A 24525-nucleotide genomic window follows, 5' to 3' on the forward strand; every position below is an offset into this window, starting at 1 on the left:
GCCCTAAAAGCCGAACATATTTTCTAATATCCAAACATACGAGTACTGTTTTTACATCTGAGCTGATGAAAAACGTATATATAGACACACGCAGTTCGCTCTCCGCTCGCCTGTGCCTGCCCGGGCCCGCGCCTATCAAAATCCGGACAAGCATAACACACAAATATTTGGCCAGAAACGACCGCAAAAAGCCAAACATGTCCGGCTAAAGCCGTACACCTGGCAACCCTACATGTAAGACTCAGACCCAGAGGAAGATAAGTCGGCGCCCGAAACGCAATAGTGCGGGGCGGAGTTACCGCTCTATAAGCAGTATTGTTCTTTATTATATGACACTGGTACCTACTTAGCGATGGTTTTGAAGACAGCCGTGGTCGTATCCCGTAGTACCCGAAATCTTAGTACAGATTAGCATAGTACATCACCTAGTGCGTAAGTAATGGTAAAAAAGCGCGATTTTTCCGTAGTCAGGTTTTAGTTTTTAAACTTTTTTTTAAACATTACACCTTACTTTGCCTAAATTCGTGTCTGAGCTGTCGAACGCAGGCCCTTCCCAGCGGATATCGGAAATTAATTTGCTTAATTGCGAAATATGCAAGCAGACAGCAATTAGCATTTGCTGGTGACCATAAACGATTATGGTTATCGATTTGCTGTTCGACTGGTCCGAGACTTTTAATATGACGGGTTGGTACGTTGTAGCGGTGAAAGATTACATAACGGCATATACATAAACTGCCTATATACGTCCCACTGTTGGGCACAGGCCTCCCCTCAATCAACCGGAGGGGGTATGGAGCATACTCCACCACGCTGCTCCACTGCGGGTTGGTGGAGGTGTTTTTATGGCTAATAGCCGGGACCAACGGCTTAACGTGCCCTCCGAAGCACGGAATCATCTTACTTTTTCGGACAATCAGGTGATTCAAGCCTGAAAAGTCCTTACCAAACAAAGGACAGTCTCACAAAGTGATTTCGACTATGTCCCCATCGGGAATCGAACCCGGACCTCCAGATCGTGAGCCTAACGCTCTAACCACTAGACCACGGAGGCTGTCAGTTTCGACATTAGCGCATATAAAAGTAACGAAAATAATTGTCAAATAGCAATATTGCTGTTTTAGAAGAATTGCTTCGATGTCGCGTTTTTAACCCCCCAGTTCGTGAATCTTTCCGTAGTTTGTTTAGGATATTGCAGGGTGAATCACATACATGTTTGTTTGAAAGTAAACGATGTAGTCTTTCGGGAGGTATTATAATTGTATGTCGTTGTATGAGCCTTGCCAAGCGCCTTTTGCGTGCCGCTCAATTACATATAACCCAAACACCAAAGTTGGTGCAGTCAGTCAACTACCTCTAAAGAATTGGGTAGTGTCCTAAGTCAAATATAAATTATGAAATACTGATTACTAAATAAAGACAGATTTAAAACCGACGAAAAATATTTTTTTACTTTTTCTAATTATGTTTCTTATAATGCATACATACATACATAAACTCACGCCCGTAATCCCAAATGGGGTGGGCAGAGCCACAAGTAATCAAAGACAACTTGCAGCCACTGTTGATACGAAGTCCTAAGATGGATAATACAATCTTATAATGAATTTTAATAAAGAAAAACGTAATGAAAGTGCGACATTTTATCACTTCTTAATTTTATTTCTATGACGTCACAGTGTGCAGTGTGTATACTTAAAGGTTGCCTGGAAGAGATTGCTACTTAGCAATAAGGCCGCCTATTGTACTAATTCTATTTCTCTTTTGTTTTGTATTTTGTTTTTTCCTGTTTGTGCAATAAAGTATTTGTTATGTTATGTTATGTGTGCATTTTCATACAAATTCCATAGTAATTTGATGTTTTAATGTTTAGTAAAAAGTAACTGATTTGACTAGTTGGAAACTAGTGTGTTCTTTTATTATTTTAACCTGTTCTAACAGAGGCTAATATCCGATCAAGTAGTTAACGTTGATTTGATTAATGTTATATGTGGCATATCTATAGGTATAGAATAAGTCATCTAAAAAAAACATACATCAACTAATCTAAAATTACCTTTGTTCCAGCACCCTGGTCCCGTGGAAGATCTTCAGAGAAGAACTGAACAACGTCCACCCGATATCCTCAGGGTTGGAGACGATGGCGCTGAAGACCACAATAGACCTGACATGCAACGACTTCATATCCAACTTCGAGTTTGATGTCTTTACTAGGTAAGTTGACGTGGCATTTAGAATGGTCATCACATACAAAAAGCCTCCAGAACGGTGACAACTGTTACAGTCATAGTTGTAAATTCACCATCTTAGCGCTATCCCGTTTTTCACAGGGTCCGCTAACCTAACCTGAAGATTTGACAGGTCCGGTTTTTTACAGAAACGACTTGTCTGTCTGACCTTCCAACCCGCGAAGGGAAAACCAGCCCAATACAGGTTAGGTCACATACCTCCGAAAATGCATTCCTTCTCCGCTGAGCACGTGATAATCATTTATGATCCAAACCTGAATTCGAAAACAAATTCGACAATCATTGATTTAGGCCTGTGCTGGATTCGAACCTGCGACGTCAATGTGAGAGGCAAGCGTTCTACCAACTGGGCTATCACCTGCTCAGAAACCAGTATGCTCTCTTATTGTTCTACTTTTTGGATAATGTGGTGCAAGATATATTACTCAAAAAATATATTATGTATTTATGTATTGTTTTTCAAAAATTCCAGGTTATTCCAGCCGTGGAGCACTTTACTCCGCAACTGGCAGTTGCTGGCGGTCACTCACCCCGGGTACGTGGCCTTCCTCACCTACGATGAAGTGAAGGCGCGACTCCAGAAATACATCCACAAGGCTGGGAGTTATGTGTTCAGGTATGATTTATATGTGTTCAGGCTGATCACCTGATTGTCCAAAAGTAAGATGATCCGTGCTTTTTAGGCACGTTAAGCCGTTGGTCTCCGTTACTACTTACTGATGTAAGTACACATAATAACGGGTTCTTACCGCGTTTAAATGGGGATATGAGACTCCCGATATTTCGACACTGTTGCAAGTGCCATGATCACGGGATGACTGATGAGATTAGAGTGGAGTAGGTAGATCCATAATTTTCTACGGGCAGACATATCTGTCTACCCTCTTTCTTTGCCGCTTGTTTATGTTTTTGATATCGGAATGTTCGGAACCATCTGAACTCGCACCAAACTCACTACGACAAACCGCACTCACTGTGTCCTCACGTTTTTTCACCACATTAGGCCGTTTCAAGCTTTTTACAACACCTACTACTGGATTCCACATGGTCGATAATTTTAAACGCGGTAAGAACCCGTTATTATGTGTTTTAATTATGATAATAACCGCGTAAACTTAAAACGATGTAAGTACGTAGTCGTTTTAGGGGCCTTTAGCTCAAAATAATCCTGACGTCAGGTTTGATGAGGTTGGTAAATCCACCTCACAAGTTCACAACCTATATGAGAAAAGAAGGTATGATTTGCTTCTGTGTTCTTTTTACTTACAAAGATGCAGAAACTAACAAGGGTGTGAAAGAAAACGTCGTGAGGAAACCTAAATGAAGTAGGTATGTGACCTAACCTGAATTTGGGCTGGATTTTACCAGCGGGTTGGAAGGGCAGAGGTAGTCGCTTCTGCAAAAATTGTACATATGAAATGTTCAGGTTAGATAAGCGGACCCTGGGAAAACGATGAGGGAGATCCTCACCCCTGTAATAGTTAAATAATCAGCGGACATTATTCAAATCAAATTGGTATACTTTATTGCACAGAACTTAATTTTAACAATTAGACATCAATTTGATTGATACAAACCCCTGAGATATAATGAATCTTATCGTGACAGATTATCTGTACATCGCATATAATAGTCCATTATTTTAGAAAGGGCACAATCCCCCCGTGTTTTATGACATGTCCGGGAAGATAAGCAACTGAACGCGTTCTATATTTTTCTCCGGCCCAGCTTTAGAAGCGACGTGAAAATTTTGCAGAAACATTTCCGCCAGTATATCTCATAAGACAGTTTGTGGTTGCCTCGGTTCCAGTAATGGCCTGTCTGGAACCGCACGGAACAATTCAATTTTCTGACGGTGGGAATAGTGATTCAATTTAACGGGAACAAGAGAGCTTTATAATTTTGCTTCTAAGGGCAGGATGTCAATTAGCTTGTTCTAGTAAGCTGGGGTATTGGTTAAGAATGTTTTTTACGCGTAGGTGTAAAAGGGGCATGATTTCTGTGCTAATACGGTTGAGTAATCAATCGCTTTTGTAACTTAAGATCGTTATTTATGTCCAATTTTATACTTCGTCCTATAAGCATCCAAATGTCCTAGATAGATCTGTTTGCCTAGTGCATCTATCTACTTATCCCTTTGTTTTGGTTCCTGTCGCACGCCTTTTAGATTTATAAAAGCAGGTATTATTGATTCATTGAATATATTTCCAGATTATCGTGTACGAGGCTCGGCCAGTGGGCGATAGGCTACGTGACAGCGGACGGAGAGATCCTGCAGACCATTCCTCAGAACAAGAGCCTGGTCCAGGCTCTACTCGATGGCTACCGAGAGGGATTGTGAGTACATACCGAAGTAGAAGGCAGGGGTGTAAATCCCGATGGCATGTTGGTCAGCCGGCCCCGACTACTATTTACCTAAGTAAGAATGTAGTCCAAAGATGAGGTCTGTTTGGGGCTTATGGGGTCTCAATAATATTAAAACATATAAACAGCTTATATACGTCCAACTGCTGGGCACAGGCCTCCCCTCAATCAACCGGATGGGGTATGGAGCATACTCCTCCACGCTGCTTCACCGCGGGTTGGTAGAGGCATTTGGGCTAGTTCCAAGCACAGTATCATCTTTCTTTGTAAATGTCCAAGCCAACCCATCGGGAATCCAACCCGAACCTCCAGATCGTGAGCCCAATGCTGTAAATAAGACCACGGAGGCTCTTAGACCACAGTTGCATTTAGTCAGTCATTGATCTCACAACCCTCAGTAAGTAATTAAAGTAAGAATAATGTCAACTAATTTGTCTCCTTCATTTTTCAGCTACCTCTATCCAGACGGTCGTGATGTGAACCCAGATCTCAGCAGCGCCATCATATCGCCAGCTGAAGACCACATCACAGTCACACAGGAGCAGTACGAGTTGTATTGTGAAATGGGTTCGTAACACCAGCTTCTGTAATAGAGTAATTGTTAGACAAAATGTGCTACTTTTTGGTCTGAAGAAGCCGCAATTGAGGAGATAAAAGAGCGAAATATCTGAACGGGTTTTCAATCCGCCAGTCTTTAACGTCGGGAATAAGCATTAGCTGTGATCTGTTATCATTCTTAATGGCTTCTGTGGTCCAGTGGTTGAGCGTCAGGCTCACAATGCGGATGTCTCGGGTTCGATTCCGGTGGGAGCATATAGATCATTAAAATCTCGAAATAAGATGATCCATGCTTTAGAAGGCACATTAAGCCGTTGGTCCCGATTACTACTTACTGGTGCAAGTACCCGTTTCAAGGCCCCCGTCAGGGGCCTTTGACGGCTCAATAATAACGCTAACACCTGGGTTGATGAGGTTGGTAATCCACCTCACAACCCACACGATAGAAGAAGATTATCAATTTAAGTTTTCTCACTGCGATCAAATCCAGGATGTTTTAAAGAAGCCTTTCAGGGCATGAGTACTCTACACCAGCGAGCATTCAAGAAGACTTGGTCAGAGTGGGAGAAGCAAAAGTGGTGAGTCAGGATCATCACACTTCTCCCTAGCATGCGGTTTTTTCACAGGGTCCGGTTAACTAACCTGAAGATTTCTCAGGATCATAGTGGGTGGAATTCCGTGGTCTCTGTCTACCCTATGCTAATGTATTTGTATGTTACGTTATGTATTTTAAAATACATTTATTTTTTTACAGGAAGCACGTTCCAGCTATGCAAGATTTGTGCAGAGAACGACAAGGACATCAGGATAGAACCTTGTGGTCACCTGCTCTGCACGCCCTGTCTCACTGCGTGGCAGATTGTAAGTATTTATTTATTCGACATAAAAACACAGGCACAGACCTCCCGTCAATCAACCAAAGGTGGTGAGTCTATTTGTTCATAGTATGTCAGTGATAGTAATATTAACTTTATTTTTTTAATATTCCAGGACTCAGAAGGGCAGGGCTGTCCATTCTGCCGCGCGGAGATCAAAGGGACTGAGCAGGTGGTGGTGGACGCCTTCGTACCACCACGACCACCCAACACACAGGGAGACGCCAAGTGAGTTGATCTGTTGATTTTATGGATGGCGTCCACTACTTGGCCGGACAAATGGTAGGGGGGGAGGGGGGTACAAAATTTAACACAACATTCTGTTGTTGGAAAGTAGCTTAAAAGATTTATCATAAAGCGTCACGCGAGTATCCCCGAAGGGGGGGTAGGCAAAGGTGTATAGTATAATTATACACTCACTCCTCGCCAGCTATATTTCAGTCCCATGTAAAAAAGGGCGACCCTATTGCCATTAACAGGGCCAAATCCTGAAAATCGCGTGACATAAACGTGAATTCAAACTTGTCATCTCCCTGGCATTATCCAGTTTTTGACAAGGTCCGCTTACCTAACCTGAAGATTTGACAGTTCCGGTTTTTTAAGAAGCGACTGCCTCTCTGACCTTCTACCCGCGAAGGGAAAACCAGCCCCATACAGGTTAGGTCACAAATGTATTTCTCGGGACGTGAATTCAAACTCATTAATGCGAACTCATTAATGTGTAGGACGACGCTCAGTGGGTAGGCCCGCTACAAGGTGGACCGACGATCTGGTGAAGGTCGCGGGAAGCCGCTGGATGCGGGCAGCGCAGGACCGATCGTCGTGGAGATCCTTGGGGGAGGCCTATGCCCAGCAGTGGGCGTCATACGGCTGATGATGATGAATGCGAATTCAGTTAAATATAAGTTTATACAGTTGATACTGTACCGAATCCGTCGCAAAACTCATAAAAATGTTCGTGTTTCATATCTTTGCGACGGAAACCACATGACATCAACTCAGAATCATGATCTGAATCATCCCCTAAAGTTTTTGTTACGGTCTCACTAACAGCCTGTACACTATACCTATACCTTTGCCTGCCTCTTCACGGATATAGGCGTGATTTTGTGTTATAATATTAAAATCAGGCAACGTGGCTTCATAAACATAAATATTAAATATCTGTTTCCTTTGCAGAAGCACAAACACAAAGACTGCAGTGAAACCCGTCACGTCAAATTCATCAGGGTCTTCAAGTTCATCCGGGTGCAATGGTTCAAGTAAGTTTTAAGTATATAATATATCTAGACTTGGGGCAGTACTGTAAGTTGTAGTAATATAGAGCTGATGTTAACGTTCACCGCCTTACCTGACTCGGAATTATAAAATATTTATTCACTACACATGTGGCCAAATTTGACATTTGCGCAAATTAAAAGTAAGTGCGCAATGTACACAAACGTGAAATAGCAATATTGCTTTTGTGGATGAATTGCTTCGATGTGGCCTTATTTTCCGAATGTTGCCTGGCACCAATGAGTTATTAATTTATCTTAAGGAGGAATTTTTCAGTATAATTATTCCAAATACAATGTAATGGCAGAAGCAATATAAAAATAAGTATTGCTTGATATTTGGATCACGTTATGTATAGAATTACGTTGCTACCTATATTGCTTCTCTTTATTTTGATGAGAATAATAATGGGTGGAAGATGTAAGTGTGCGCGGGTATAATTAAAGTTATACCCGAAAACAAAGATAAAAGATGCTTGTGTAAATTCGAAGGTTAAACGAAGAAAAGTGTGTACAACGCCATCTATATTGTTTTTGAGGAACGTAACCTGGTGAAGAAATAGGTTATAGAATTGGTATATTTGGATGAATATAATAATTATTAGGGAGCGGGAAAATAAAATGCATCGTTCGTCGTTACTTCATTTTGTCTCTCTTTTTTATTTGGCGTTGGTTACCAGCGCCATCTGTTGGTTCTTTTGGTAATTACATTACAATTTTCCTATCATAAATATGGATGTAGCTAGCTAGCTAAACTAAATTGTTACAATAGGTTTGCGCTAGATGACGCTTGTCTGTGACACCTGGAAAGTTGCGCAGTGGAGTTTTCACTAACACAGTTGGCTCGACCGTAGACGGCGATACGGCTAGCCACCTACCACCTACTTAGCTCATCTTGCGATGGATGTTCATACATACCTCTAACTTCTAACTACTCATGGAATGTAGTTGTGAGCCTATTTTATGCTATGCTTATGACGATTGTATATTTACAGGTGTAGATGTTACAATCTCAAGCAACGCTAACGGATGGACGTCGCGCAATGCTTTCAACGGCCTAACTGACGACATTGACGACGCAGAGGTATGAGCCTTATTGCAACGACATAGAGTTCATGCTCAGTTGATGTTGTGTTGCTGGAGGGTAGATTTGTGTGTGAATACAGGTAGATTTTTGTTGGTAGTGATTTTTTCGTTCTCTTCTATCGTGTGGGTTGTGAGCTGAATTAACAACCTTATCAACCCTGGTGTCAGGGTTATTGTAGGTTACTCGACAACCTAGTCAAATGAGATACTTTTTACGAAACGTCAAAAAGAAGTTTTCTTTAGAGTTTCTATTGAAATACGGACTGTGATGATGTCATCAATAAAAGTGGTCAAACGTCGTATTCATTGTTACTTAATTCATAAATAAAATTCGAAAATAAGTCGAAAAGTAAATTGAGATTGATTTTGATCATCTTAGACTGGCTTTTATTGCTAGATTAGCATTTCAAGATTTATCTTTGACCCAGTCGAATACCCTATTGAGCCGCTAAATGCCCCTGACATGACTCAGCGTTCATTATGGCTCAGTTTTTTGCGTTGAAAAGTTAAAATACCCACCTAAGAGATTGAAATATACTAGATTGAATGTCTCTCTATTGACTCTATATCGTGTGAATTCCGACTTTTTGCGTTTGTGTACAACCTTTCACAAATAGATCGAATTTGATTCGATTCAGGGGGCTAAAACTGAGTTTGAACCCGTGACCCTTATCATACTGGGATAAGGTTCTGAACGCTCTATTTGGATGATATGTATCGTCGCCCTATAGTCATTCTGATGTAATTTTATTTAACAAAGCCTCCGTTTCTTTCAACTAATTTCATTCCGCGAAAAAATTTAGACTTATTTTTTTTATGTGACCTAACCTGTATTTGGCTGGTTTTCCCTTCGCGGGTTGGAAGGTCAGGCAGGCAGTCGTTTCTGTAAAAAACCGGACCTGTCAAATCTTCAGGTTAAATAAAGACAGTCTAAAGGTGATAAAAAACGTTTTCTTTTTTCTATTTATTTATTTAACTTATTTATGAACTTTAATAATGAAAAACGTAGTAATAAGTGCGCCTTTTTAGTCACGTTTTTCTGTGACGTCTCAGGTTGTCTTTTCATACAATTTTCATAGGTAGGATATTTCGTGTTTTGATGTTTAGTAAAAAGCAACTGATTTGACTAGTTGGGAACTAGCCATTATTGTCCACACATCGCATCATCATATACATATATTATCATTATATACATCATTGTATTCACACAATCTACCCTCAACCGCGAGCATGGATGGATATATATCAGAGTGTGGCATGATAGTGTGGGATGCCAGAACATTCGGGTTACTTCCTTATCCAATTGCTTGAATAGACGCCATTTTTAGTTTATTCCAATTATTATTTAAGTCATTCCATTTTGGTTGCAGCTTGGAACTTTATGCATGGGGATTTGAATTGCGAATGGAGGTGCAATAATGCATTTAGTTTTTTAAGGGTTAATGATTAAGCAGTCTTAAAAGAATTATGCGCAAATAGAAACCATAAATAATTTAATTAGTTTTTATTTTATCGTATAGGTTGTAAGGTCGATAACCGACCTCATCAACTGTGTTTCCGGGTTATTATTGAGTTGTCCAAAGGCCCTGAACTATAGAGGCAGAAAAAGATGAGTCCAAAACATTATTTTTTTCTTTTTTAAAACTTTTTTATCTTGAGTCGTCATAATGGCTGCAAAATCTGCTAACTGTATCTATACGCTCAGCTGTCATCAGGGGTAAAACTTATATTCTGTATAATAAGCCTTATAATAAAAACCACATTAAGGCCTTTTTGAAAAAACATACTCTGGTGTCATTTTCGTTAGCAAAACTTCGCAATAGACAAGTTAGTAGTTTCAATTCTGGTAAAAAATTGTGGTCACAAGTCTCATCGAAATTAATTTAAATAAAACCGAGATTTTGTTGAAGAAAATCACATTCGCGGGTTGAAAGGTCAAACTGTAAAAAACCGGACCTGTCAAATCTTTACGTTAGGTTAGCGGATCCTGTGAAAAAATGGGATAATGCTATGGAGATGATGATGATGAAGAAAATCACATCAAAAAAGGGTTTTTCAATAAGGCCCTTAGGTTTTCACTATATGGACAAGATATTATGGACTCTTTTCTTTGCACGACTACGGAACACCTCAAGTTACAAATAACCTTCGGTACAGTGCGCCACTCTAAGCGCCAACTAATAAATACTTACTGCGTTGCACGGATACAAGAAGCCAATAGACAATCGTTAAAAACAGCCGAATATATCGAGTTTTCTAAATATTAATAAAAGACGTGTAATTGAGAACCTCCTCCTTTTTTGAAGTCGGTTAAAAATGCAAAAATAAGTTCGAAAGCTGCAACCTTGCACGGACGGTCATTCTATATGTGATTTTTTCATTTGTTTTGCAGAGGCACCAGAGAAAGTCACCGCATGCTTAGTGTTTGCACGCCCGTTTTGCATTTTGTGTTGTGTGACGTTGGGACAAGGTCACTTCTTCATTATTATGTCGTCTATACATTCCATTCCAAATTCCAATGGAGCACAATGACTTGTAGATGAATTAGATTTAATTTAAAAAGAGAATGCTGTTGATTCTCAAAACTTTAGTTTAACAGTTCTAAAACTAGCTCTATTTCTTTCATGCGCTTAGTGTAAGTGAGGGACGGCACTATATTTAAAACTGTTAAACAAAATTTTTGTTGTACAGAATCGACGGCAATGTTTGTTTGAATTTGGAATATTAAGTTGAGTGAATGTTTTTATTTTAGTTATTTATTTTTTAAATCCAAAATTTACGCAAACGTCACTTGTTTTATGAATTTTGTCGTTGTGATTCATTTGACAATACTATGACCATTTTTAAAAGCTTTTTTTTTTGTAAATTCTGAATCGTTTTAAAATGACAACAATATAGTATTGCTTTTAGATACGACCAATAGATTTATGGTCTGTTTTATTTTATAATATTGACTGGAATCAATGAATTTCGTTAGTGATTTAATTTTAATTTATTGATGTTTTGAAAGAATTTTGAAAACAATTCAAGATTTGAATTGAATACAATATCGAATCGTTTTACCGTAAGCCTGATTAAGATACGTTCAGTTGTGCCTAAATTATTTAATGATTTATCATTTATGAAGTATAATTCTAAATGTAATTTGTATATAGTAGAGATTATGAAATGGGCTCTGAATTATTGTGGGTCGCATATCGAATGTTCGTAACATGCAAAAGACTTTTTTAAATTAAAATTTTTGATTTACACCGCGAAAAAAACATTAATTTTATTTAATGTTTTTAAAATTGTCTATCCAAAAGGCGGAACTCTATTATGAAACGGATTTTGCATTTCTGTTTGTATAAACATAAAGGCTTAAAGTTTTTTTTTTTTCAACTTTTTTTATTTTTATTTTTGCTCTATCGTAAAGTTGGTATCATATATAACAAATTTCAACGTGGTGTGATTGTATTGGCAACTTCCAAGCAAGTAAACAAATAATGAACACCGGTCAAACGTGAGGCGGATTCTATTAAAAGTCTTACTTTAAAATATGCGATCCGCGAAAGTATAATTTTAGTCAGGCTTTCATAAATACTTGTGTTCATAATTGTTTATCATTTTCTATTTTCAAAGTCATTAGAAGGCTTCATTCTGATATATTATTTTGATATTCATACATACATACGATTTTTTTTTATACTTGTCTTAACTATTGGTACTTCATTAAATAAGTAATTAATAAAATGTGAACAAACATTCATACGGTCTTTTAAATGGAATCCTATGAACTATGAATGACGAAAACAAAAGAAAATAAAAATAATTGGCTTAAAGGTCTCCTAGCCAGGTAAAAAATTGCACAAAAGATATCTTTTGTATGCACTGACATGAGGGCGCCATATTTGTTAAATAAGACAAGTATAAAAAAGGTACATCTTTCTCAATTATACTTACATGAATTTATTATAATGTCTGTTTTTTTTTGCTTGTGTCTGAAAGAATGTAATGCAATAGTATTAAAATTATGATTGAATTTAATTTATTAGTATTTCAGTTTTTGGTTGGTTTGTTTTGAATGGAATTTTAATTAAATTGTTTTTCTTTAATTTACTAAAGTATTATAATGTTTTATGTGTTTTTTATGCTTTATTTTAATTTATATTTCCTAGCCGTCTATTATGAAATTGAATGAATCGGGTTTATATTATTATTTGCATAGCATTAAAAAAGATAAAGATGAAATTTAGTAGGTTTTAAATAATCTTCTAATAATGAAATACGTTTATTTCCTTTTTCTTTTCTGTACTTTTCCATACATAGGCCTTCAGAAACATCTCCACCAACCCGCAGTTGCGCAGCGTTGTGGAGTATGCTCCATACCCATTCCGGTTGATTGAGTGGAAGCCTGTGAACAACAGTGACGCGTACATGGGCTGTTTATGTTATGTTTAGGTTAATAGACATATTGAACTTAGCACAAGATTTTTTTTTATTTCTTATGTGCAATTAAGTATACTGTATTTAAGTACCTATACGTTTTATTTATGATTTTTTTTTTATAAAAACAGTATTTAAAGAAGTAAAGTACTTAAAATACTAAAATTCTATTCAAAACAAACGACCATTCTATCTAGTTGAAATATAAATTAGGTTAGGCTTTAGATAATTATTTTTATACGATTTCTATTGGCTACTTAAATCATTATTTATTTGTAAGTGTACTGTTTCGAATGTTGACATTATACGCTTGGTGATATGTGCTTTGTGTGTTTTTTTTTTAAATAGCCTGCTTATGTTATGGTTCGCCCCCTATCACATGGGACTTTACACCCCGGAGACTGTACAAAAAACATAATTCTAACCGTGTTCCCGCGCGCTACCCTTAACACGTTGGCGCGCGGTACCAGCTATAACCGTAATTTGGACTCACAAAATAGCACGGTACGGTCACTTCCGCAAATAGTTGTAGTTCTTATAATCATTGCTACGGTCAATGCAGCCCAGTTTCGATACAATAATCACTTAGGCCACGCCCACTTCTTTTTTAGACACAGACCCTTTTGTTGCTACTGTCAAAATTGAGTAAAATATTTTAAGTTTCTTTGAGCCATAACTCACACATATGCAGTCTACACACACATCCACACTACGGTTATAACAGTAATAGGTGTATGCAATTTTGTTCGCCATAATACGGCTGAAGCTGTACTGAATCTTAGATTGGAGAGATGTGTTTCTCAACAGTGTAAATACGGTCATGACAGCACTGCGGTTGAAGCCGTACTTTGATTCACCTGGATCCTATATTATGCTAGGTAGACACAGTACGGCTATTGCGACTACGGTTTTAGATGTACTGATCCTAAGTAAATATTTTTTCTATATTACCCTCATCAGTACGGTATAATTATGCAGATTACTGTCATAGATGTTACTATCGTTATGTAGTGTTTTGATTTCTCATAAATTTAACAGTACGGGGTCGATAATTACTACAGCTAATTTACGAAAAACTACCGCGCGCCAACGTGTTAAACCCCCCGCTCCCCTTAACCCTCCCCCCTGCGCTCCCCTTGACCCCCGGGCGCTCCCCCTCCCCCCACCCGCCCGGCCCGCGCTCCCATTTGAGTCTTGTAATTATTTATTTTTATTTTAGTGTAATAAAGTATATTTGTATTTCACTTCTTAGCGGCTTAAGGCTATTTAAGACTAAAGTAAGACTCAGAGGGGGTGAGGTAGGCGCCCGATACGACTTGGTGCGTGGCGGAGGGTTACCAACGCAACATAGGATCTCGCCTGTATCCATAACGGAGTAGGCAGAGGTGTATAGTAGTCGCACGTTGTAGGGGGCGAGCCTATTGTCATCAATCAATTATGAACCAAATATGAATCATACTTCAATTCGAATGCAGCGGATGAGATGACGCTTCATTGATCATGTGTTTTGTCCACCTTCACATCAAACCATTTTTTCTATTCACTTTCTACAACCTCTTACGTTCAGTCGCATTATTCAAAGTCAAATATTATTTCCTCATTATCATTTCAAGGTGAGTTTTATTAATTTTAATTTAATTATTTCGCATGGACAGGATGAGGACCCGGTGGTGTAATGTTAATACGCTTGTCCCGGCTTGACAAAAGATGCGGGTTCAAGTCCCGAATGAATTACTTTTTCGATTCTAAAATGACACAAATTCGTAATATTTTTTTATTCGTAATATTGTTACCTCTGAAACACCATCACCATCTCAGGACTGGGCGGAGTTCAACGCGGCGACATCAACAATCGACGCGCTGCGCCCCTCAGTGCGAAGCCCGGCGGCTTCGCCCCGACACTCCCCTCGCGCCGCCCGCAAGGCCCCGGCCGCAGAGAATGCTTACGGGGAACTGAGAGCCCCGCCACTACCGCCCAGGAAGAGCCTGTCGCCGGCAGAGCCTGCTATTCTAGCTGCTTCTAGCGTCCAGGACATTGCTACAGCCAGTTCCCAGGGTAAGAGTTTCTTTAAACGGTTCTTCGAAACCCTTCTTTTTTTCTTCATTTGAGGTTCGATCCATGAAGAAAACCGGAACCCTTTAAGGACGTTTTATTAATTAAAAATAGGTTTGCATTTTATCTACTTGACCACAATCTCACCTAATGGTGGTGTATGTTTACATAGTAGTAGCCTATTACGCCCGCGCGGTACGATTTTCGTTACGTCAGTTTTGAGCCACCAGGGGCCTAATAAAGAAAGTAATGGCCACTAAGTCATTTTGTCAAACACGATAAACCAATTCAATAAGGTCCCAGAATGCTTCCATGTTTATTTTTACAACATAACATTGTTTATACATAACAGAACCGCGAAGACGATCTTCTCTGGAGCCCGAGCCTGACTCCCGGCATCGACTGACGTCCATCATCACGGGATCCACGGAAACCATCACCGGGATCATTGACACCAGACACGAGGTAAATAACTAATTCAAATACATCACCCACCTCGTCTCATTTTAATCTTCAATCGTATGGGAGTCACACGTCACACACACACGCCAATGTGTAGTGTCTGTGTAAAACGAGGTTTTCGATAGAAGTTTTCTTTTATATTTAGTCCTCTAAATCAAATCACATAACATCAACACACAATGTTTCTTCTGGACACAAGCTTGCCTTCAATTAATCGGGGTATGGAGCGTACTGCACACCTTTGAGGATTAGTGGAGCTATTTGGGCTAGTAGCCAACCCATTTGCTTTGCATTGCTCTTGTTTTGAAGCAAGAATGGATATAATTAACCCAATGTGACAGGTGAGCTCATTGCCCATAAAATATTTCCACGTGTCAGAAAGGATGCAATCCCTTTTGTTGGGTTTTACAATATTCCCGCTAGATAATCGGTTGGATGTCTTTTATGTTATTAATACGCTCCCAGTACAACATACTTACCTTTTTAAAAATAAATAACCAAAATTGTAACTTGCAGGTGCCACCAGATCCAAGAGCCTTCGAGAAACCTCGCCGCGCCTGCACTCCCCAGTCTAACAGCCGCCCCCTTCCCGCCCCTCCCCCACAACAAGACGACAGACCCACAGACAAAACAGACAGACTCAACATGCCTGACAAACCTGACCGACACATCCCTTCACAATCAGACCACAGACAGAATATGCCCGAGCACAGAGCTTCTGATAGACATGTACCTGAACGACCTTCTGACAGACATAGTATGCCGGATCGGCCGGTGGAGCGACATATGCCAGACAGACAAGCCGATAGACATAGTATGCCAGAAAACAGGCCTTTACCCCCCGAGCATAGACAAGTTCCGGTGCCAAATGAATGCAGGGAAAGACTCGAAAGTAGGCAGGACAGACATATTCCTCTCCCAGATAGAACGGAACGCCATGTGCCTAATCCCCCAGTGCCAATCGAGAGAGAACGTCATGCACCAAGTTTGCCTTCTGAAAGGCATTTACCAAGTCTACCTCCAAGCGAAAGGCATCCGCCTTTACCAGCGGAAAGACATATAAACATGCAAGAGAACAGACCTATTCCCATACCGGCAGAGCGACATCCAATCAACTTGCCTTCTGAAAGACATATGCCAGTGCCAGAGAGCAGACAAACAGATAGAATGCCAGAGAAACAAGATAGACACAACGAGAATAGGTCTTCTGAGAGACATATGCCTGAGAGAAGCCACGCCTCACTACCAGAGACTAGGCACGTTTCTTTACCAAACGAGAGGCATATAGAGTTCAGGCAACCTCCAGAAAGGCCTGGAGAGAAGCCGGATTTGAGGAATGAGTCTAGGTCGTTTGATAGAGGGGATAACAGGGCGCCTCCCAGACAAAGGTCGTTGCCCTCGACGACTTGCGGAAGCGTCGACCAACCGACGAAGTCAACGACTATGCCAAAGTTTCCTTCAGAAGACGTCAAAGACCCGCCTTATGAGAACGTCAGTGTGGAGAAAAATGAGTTGGCTGTTGCACGTAAGTTCTTTAATAGAAATATATTTTATTATGAGAATTGCCTCTGTCTACCCCTTCGGGGGTACAGATTATTATTCTTCTTCTATCGTGTGGGTTGTGAGGTGGATGACAAACCTCATCAACCCTGGTGTCAGGGTTATTATTGAGCCGCAAAAAGGGCCCCTGACGTGACTCAGGTAACGACTACTTACATCAGTAAGTAGTAACCGGGACCAATGGCTTAACGTGCCTTCCGAAGCACGGATCATCTTACTTCTGGACAATCAGGTGATCAGCCTGCAATGTCCTAAACAAACTAGGGATTACAAAGTGATTTCTCCCTACCGGGGTTCGAACCCGGGACCTCCGGATCGTGAGCAGAACGCTCAACCACTGGACCATGGAGGCTGTTACAGATTATTATTATGAGAATTATACCCTAATGAGTTATTTTCACTCTTTAGTAATGTAGGAATCCAAAGTCGGTTATTTTTTCATCTGACCTACGTGTGACTTCGTAAGATTTGTGAAGACATTTTGTAATTTATTCTATGCTATTTTATCTGTCGGTATTCTAACCGGCCCTATGTGACATTTATTTTTTATTTATTTATAAGGTACATTTAAGTAAAAAAACGGATTATTCCCAGTTGTCCCCAGTAGTAGGGATTTATCTACCCATTTTTCACCGGGGATCCCTTACCGGTTGTAAAATCCGACCAGTGCATAATTATCTTCTCTCTTTTCTACTACAGAAAACTGCTGTTTATTTATTTGTTTGCAGCATCACCAGAGGGGACTTGTGGGTACCCTTTCAATCGGGGGAAAAAATATTAAATATTTTTTTATTTTTTATTTACAGCTAAATTGAAAATCAACCCGCTGACTCACGACAAGCATGGAAGGAAATACGGTGATAATGTTTCGTATGAAAATATTAATTTAGATTACATCGCACGTTTAGTAGGCGAAGGTTACCCAAAGGATATAGTCGTGCGAGCATTAGGCATCACTAGAAACGACTTAGAAATGGCCTGTGACATACTACACGAATTCGGTTCGAAAGTGTCTAATAAATGCTAATTTAATGTCTTAAATAGTTTGAAAAGTAAAAGCCAAAAGGTTTCGTAATTGTGATAATTCATAAATTTTTTCTTCGATTTTTTACAATTTTACATTAAGAATTCCTTCTTTTTAATGTTATTTCCATTTAAATTGTTATACTAAATATTTTTTGATAAAAAAAAAACAACAATTAAATGGATTTTCCGATGACATCCACATTTAATGGCACTTTCTGGCACCTTTGATTTCTAACTATTTACCTCTTCAACTCATCTTAAAAGCAATAGATACAGTTCCTAAAATATTTTTCTAATGCAGAATCAAACAATGTTTCAGACTCAATGCACATTGAAAATGAGCGTAACATTTCCTTTAACAACTCACGCGTCTGTGGTGACTACGGTCCCCAAAAAATTAGCTTATTACGTTCGGCGTTCGCGAATGTGTGATGTGAGTGACCAAATTAGCACCAGTTGCGTTAATTTTCTCTTTTACACTACACTACTACTGTACTATTAAGTGTAGTGACCAAATTAGCACCAAACGACTGGCGTTACTTTTCTCTCTTACACTACATTACCACTATACTATTAAGTGTAGTGACCAAAATTAGCACCAAACGAGTTAATTTTCTCTCAATTTTCACTACTATTATCCCCGCTGTAGGGCCCCAACAGACTTCCCCTTTTCGCGATCTTTTCAACCTCTGTAATTGCTCTCAACAATCGTAATTTAAAATAATTCCCATTTGCGATTATTGGAATTCTTTCCATGGCTTCATAATCAATTTAGTGATGGATGCCAAACATAACATGCATAAACAGAAAAACTTCATTGTAAATAGGCTGTTATTAAAACAATTATTTGAAGTGTGAATTGAGTCTAAAATCCCATTCAGAGCAAGATAAAAGTATTATAAAGTATACTGTGATTTTATCAGTCGTTGTAAAGTTGTAATAATGCTAAAAAATATCTTATAAGACTTTAGAAGTGACAACCATTTTTGACCTTAATATTGGAAAAAATCTCGATGTGTTTTTAATATATTAAATGATGTAAATATTTAGCCAAGTTCTAAACTAACATAATGAAAGGTCACTGGTATTTTGTAAGATCATAGGCAAATATACCAACCGATTTTACGTTCTGAAAATGTGTGATAGTATTATAGGTTTAATTAAACTTGATCATTAGCTATTAAGCAGTTTTTTCGACTATTTATTTACAGATATGAGCGCTCATAAATATTGCCTCACTCTTAGATTAAGTTTGAGCACGATAATGAGCATTTTTTGATAATGGCCCCGATTCCTGCAGACCCCTCCTAATTTTATTTTAAGTTGTACCCGTCATTTTCTTATCCGCAAAAAAAGAAAAGGGACGGATGATTGTCAACAATAATTTTAAAACGAATGAATAACCCGGGCGAATAAAATAGGCCTCTCGCTGGCATGTAATCCGTTTGACGTGCTGTCTACTTAACTCTGACGGGTTATTGGAAGATGTAAAATTTTTAGACGAATGTTTTAGATTTCTGCTTAAAATTGACGTGTGTTCCATAAATCTTATGTCTGTCGATTACCCGTGCCTTTCTTTTTCAGCGAATAAGAAAATGACAGGTATAACTTAAAATGAAATTAGATGGCGTCTGCAAGAATTAGCACCAATGTCATATTTAGTTAACATACTCTCTAAAGCATTGATGGCCTCTTAACTATAAAAAAACACGCTTTAATACGGAGAGATGTTCCCTAAAATTGACACTATTTGTCATTATATTAGAACAATGACAATGTTTAATATTTTAGTCCTCGTTTGTCCCACTGCTGGGCAATTTTAGTCAATTTTAATTCCAGTGTTTATTCTGAACAGTATTCATTTTACTCACTACTTTCACGTAAGAACCTTGTAAATATTTGTACAATAATATTACTTATATTTTCATATGAAAATGAATTCGCTATCTTAATAAACTACTTAAAATAATTCACATAGAATATATTTTTTCATATATATGGTACGAAAGTCCGACACCTTTGACTTATGACACTTGCAATATTAATATTTAGCATAATTCTACATTTAAAAATTATTGTTATTGTAAATATGATATTTCTATTTTTTGGGAACTCGTAAAAATTCCTGTCAGAAAAGAAAAATTAGAAAAAAAATCGTATAGTAGTTTGGTAAAGGTTTACATTTGGTTTACATTTAATGAGCTTAACGTCACCAAAATGTTTTAGACTACAACCGACTCTTTGTATTTTTCTAAAGTTTGTTACTAACTGAACAATAATTTTTTAAATGCCATTTTTCTAATATTCGTATTTTCCAATTGTCTTGGAAATGTTTCTCTTTGCCTACAAATATTGGAAGCTTTACGTTTATATTTAATTGAAGATCTTTACATAAAAAAGACCAATTTCCTACTGGGCACATACAAATCAACCCTCATCAGTAAAGGAATTCCTTATACAATATATTACAATTGTAGAGCATGCCTACCGTGTTGCATTAGTACGATTGTCTTCAAGATCTTGTTTTAGTTTGAGAATACAATGTACCATCTAAAACTATAATAAAACTGTTGTATTTTTTACATAAAATATGATCTGTTGAATGTTATCTATCATGTGCTACTGCCAGTTTTCTACCAATACATTCATCGGCAGGCCTTATGTTGTGGATACACCACCAATTCGCACTAAACGTTTTGCCTCTTCCTTTTTGATGCGAACAGTAAAGGACTGGAACTGTCTGCCGTCGTCTGTTTTTCCAACTCGTTATAATCTGGAAGTCTTCAAGGATAGAGTGAATAGGCATTTGCTAGGTAAGCGTGATCCACCCTAGACCACATCGTCACTTACCATCAGGTGAGATAGTGGTCAAACGCGAGCCTATAATATTAAAAAAAATCATTGACACTACTAAGGTCATCGTGTGACATGCGCTTGGAATTACATTTGAAAATTAAAAATATATATTTTTATTGTCATGACTTATTATAGTTTTTGATGATTCAGATGGCATTAACTACTTGGCCGGGATTAAAATATATAGCATTCCTATATTTGTAGGTAAAATATTGCTTGTATTTATATGTGCTTTAGCGATTGACTTGACTGAATTTTAGGTTAAATTATATCTAGTCTTACGACCGAATGCTTTGTCCAGACTTTAGACTAAAAAGCCTATGAAAGGGAGAATGTGAAGTATGTTTTTAAATCTAAAGTGTTGCTAAAACATTCGGAACATCAGATTTGTTATAGTTAAAATTACAATTAATTTGTTTATTTAGTTAATTATTTGAACAAACCATATTGTAATATCTGTAATTTTAAAATAATTACAATTGTAATAAAATAGTTATGTAGATTTTACCCACGGACACTTTAGGTATTTATGAGTGAATACATATCCACCAGATTACCTAGTCAAATGTGATTTTGTATGTAAAAATTACAATAAATTACAATTGTAATTTTTGATACAAATCGTAATATTAATTAATAGTTTGTAATCCTTATGCTGGATATACACTCCGCGAAACATTCAATTAATTCTTAAAATAGTGAAATTCTCTTTAATACGTTGAGAGACAATTTAATATTACTTACATTTTAAAATATTTGTATAATAAAGTAATTGTAACAAAAGAGTGTATACCAGCCTTAACTATAGTCCCCTTGTATACCCCGACGGAAAACTATTATTCACTTTATTTTTTATTTTGAGTAATTTACATAATATGTTCTAAAATGTAACTAACCGACGTATAACTAAATTAATCCTAAGACGTTAGTTAGTGCAAAGTTGAAAATTAGATTCCTGTCGAAAGTTTTTATTTACATTTTAGGACATTTAATATTGAAATAAATTTTATTAATGTTTACAGTTAAACAGACTGTATAACTCTTCACCTGCTATACTTCACACATTTTATACAAAAAAGGGTTGGCAAGATAACAGTTTTAAAAATACATGACTTTCAAATTCATGTCAATATCTGTTGTAATAAAAAGTGTTCTTTCATCTTAAAATTTAAGAGTATTCAACAAAATTATCAGGAATAATTATTTAGGCCCGAAACTAAAGTCAATCTGTGTTAACTTGCCAAACTTTGTAGCATAAAAACTACATTTTAAAACAGTTAATTGTGTAGAAGTCATATCAGTCGACAATATACATGTTGTTGACATTGAATCGTCATTTAAATGCACATTTTACCAATGTTAGTTGTTACTCGCTGTTTTCCTAAGAATGTCGGGAAAGAGGGGTTGGCAAACGACGAGTGTATAAAATTTGGTCGAAGTCTTTTTGGAAAATGTATCTGGGTGTTGAGGTAAAATCATTGATTGTTAAAAAAGTCAGGAAAAGAAAAGTAAAAGTTGTAGTTTACTACCGGTCATTAAGCGATATGTATCCGTTTTCATCAGCAATAAGATACATCCTTTTGTTACAAACAAATTACATACTGGTTATGTTTTTATAACCTTTTTTATAGAGGGTTACCTAGTTAGTCTATCAGTCATTCTTTACATTTTTCAAAAATATTTCAATAAGTATGTGTTCAAATAATACAAATAAATGAGATGAAAGTGAAGTATACTTAACTGGTACAATTAAGATGGGGCGTGTAGTGAGGTTAAAGAAAGCGAAGTATGTTGTCTCTCCTTAGCTTACTTTTACCATTTATTTGTTTTAAATTGTGCGCATTATGTCGATTGATTTAAAATAAGTATTTCTGTTGGGTTTTGTTGATGGCAAATTCATATTATGTTGATTTTTCGTTTTAATTTGCAATCATACATTGTGAAAAATAAAAATTATATATTATTATTTCTTTGTATATGCGTTAGTATGTAAACGTTTAGGCATATGTTTTATGAAACAGTCTATAAATCCCACTACTGGGCATAAATCTCTTTATCAATTAGAGTAATACTCAGACCTGAAAAATAATGGCTAAGGCTCACTTATCTAGGTATTTAAACGGGCAGACTGTCCATTTTACGATATTGATTACACAATGAACATCGAGTTGAAATTGTAATCTATATTTGTAATGTTAATATGTTATTTGATTCAATTGTAATTAACACTAAATTGTAATTGTAAATTACAATTACATTTCGACAGATTACGGGTTAAAAGAGGTCTAAGTCCAGTAGTAGCTAAAATAGGCTGTTGATTGTAAAAGTAATAATTATAAATTGTATAATTGTTTTATTTTTGCCATCGAATTATTGTTTTTGGTGGAAAGTCGGAATGTTTCGGGGAGAGCGAAGTCTTGTTTTACGCTTTAGTATGAATACGTTGCCAATATATTTAAGAGGAAAAATACTATGTTGTTTTATTGTTGCTCTTTTTATTCCTTGCAATATACAATAGCTTAAAAAAATAGACATACTCGAGAAAGATTACAGTACAATTAGCGGCCTTTACGCTCTGTAGTAATTTAAAATAAATTTAAAAAAATAGAAAATAATTATTGTTTATTTTCAGATAATTACAAATCCATAGATTGTTAGTAAAAAATGCTTAAGAATACTATGTTAGTACAGCGAAACAATATAAATACTAAAAGATAAGTCGCCCCCAACTCGATTAATTTATTCCAATTAAATTATCAAGCTTTTCTTCCCCTTTTGTTTATATTACTCCAAACTTGTAAAAATAGATACTTTAGAACCATGTCCTACTAACTTATTTGAAAAATTTAAAATAAATTAAACGCGACAGAGTTCTACAGTGAACAAATTATTGATCTAATAATTATATTATTAGATCTTACCGAGCGACTTTCAAGATTTAGTTTCATTTTTATTAGACGGCAGATCTAACGGCTTGTCAACTAAAATGCGATGCTTAATAATACCTAAATACGGGCAGAATAGTGTGGTTGTTACTAGATACTGTGTTTTGCCTTTACTTTGCCGGACAGCTGTGTCTTTTTTGTCAATTTGACTATCTTCGTGTCCTGACCCATGTTTCCTTGATAGCACATTCAAACTGCTCCAGTAATGTCTAAAACCATTATTATCAATAAATAATCTTTCCTTGTCGTCCGTTTTTGTAGTTCGCAGCATATATTCTTTGAAGTAATCCGTAATTCTATGCACTGTAGGGTTCAAAATCTTGTAGGTATCATTCTTCAATTTGACTTCACCGACTTTCTCTAAATCCAAATGGTCAGGAAATTGTTGTGGAAAAGATTCTTGTATCTGGAATAAGTGACTATACTTAATATAGAGGAGCTCGGTGGCGCAGCGGTAAACGCGCTCGGTCTGCGATTGTTGAAGTTAAGCAACTTTCGCAAAGGCCGGTCATAGGATGGGTGACCACAAAAAAAAAGTTTTCATCTCGAGCTCCTCCGTGCTTCGGATGGCACGTTAAGCCGTTGGTCCCGGCTGCATTAGCAGTCGTTAATAACCATCAATCTGGGCCAGCGTGATGGTTTAAGGCCCGATCTCCCTATCCATCCATAGGGAAGGCCCGTGCCCCAGCAGTGGGGACGTTAATGGGCTGATGATGATGATGATGATACTTAACCTCTCATATGCCGAGATACCAGACACAATAGATTTTACATTGTGTCTGGTCGAGA

At 37.4% G+C, this 24525-nt stretch overlaps 1 protein-coding gene across 1 annotated transcript in view; it reads left to right on the forward strand.

The window, feature by feature from the left end:
• LOC126378040 (E3 ubiquitin-protein ligase CBL) overlaps nucleotides 1–23261 on the forward strand; it is a 143102-nt gene extending 119841 nt beyond the window's left edge. The window contains exons 2-13 of the mRNA XM_050026127.1: nucleotides 2068–2214; nucleotides 2722–2865; nucleotides 4461–4586; nucleotides 5065–5180; nucleotides 5926–6032; nucleotides 6162–6274; nucleotides 7226–7308; nucleotides 8319–8407; nucleotides 14653–14890; nucleotides 15240–15352; nucleotides 15866–16874; nucleotides 17716–23261. Of these exons, the coding sequence (XP_049882084.1) occupies nucleotides 2068–2214; nucleotides 2722–2865; nucleotides 4461–4586; nucleotides 5065–5180; nucleotides 5926–6032; nucleotides 6162–6274; nucleotides 7226–7308; nucleotides 8319–8407; nucleotides 14653–14890; nucleotides 15240–15352; nucleotides 15866–16874; nucleotides 17716–17936 (2506 nt within the window). The 3' untranslated portion in view covers nucleotides 17937–23261. The remainder of the gene's footprint in view (nucleotides 1–2067; nucleotides 2215–2721; nucleotides 2866–4460; nucleotides 4587–5064; nucleotides 5181–5925; nucleotides 6033–6161; nucleotides 6275–7225; nucleotides 7309–8318; nucleotides 8408–14652; nucleotides 14891–15239; nucleotides 15353–15865; nucleotides 16875–17715) is intronic.
• The last annotated feature ends 1264 nt before the right edge of the window (nucleotides 23262–24525 follow it).

Source organism: Pectinophora gossypiella, chromosome 25, assembly GCF_024362695.1.
Source record: "Pectinophora gossypiella chromosome 25, ilPecGoss1.1, whole genome shotgun sequence".
Lineage (NCBI taxonomy): Eukaryota > Metazoa > Arthropoda > Insecta > Lepidoptera > Gelechiidae > Pectinophora > Pectinophora gossypiella.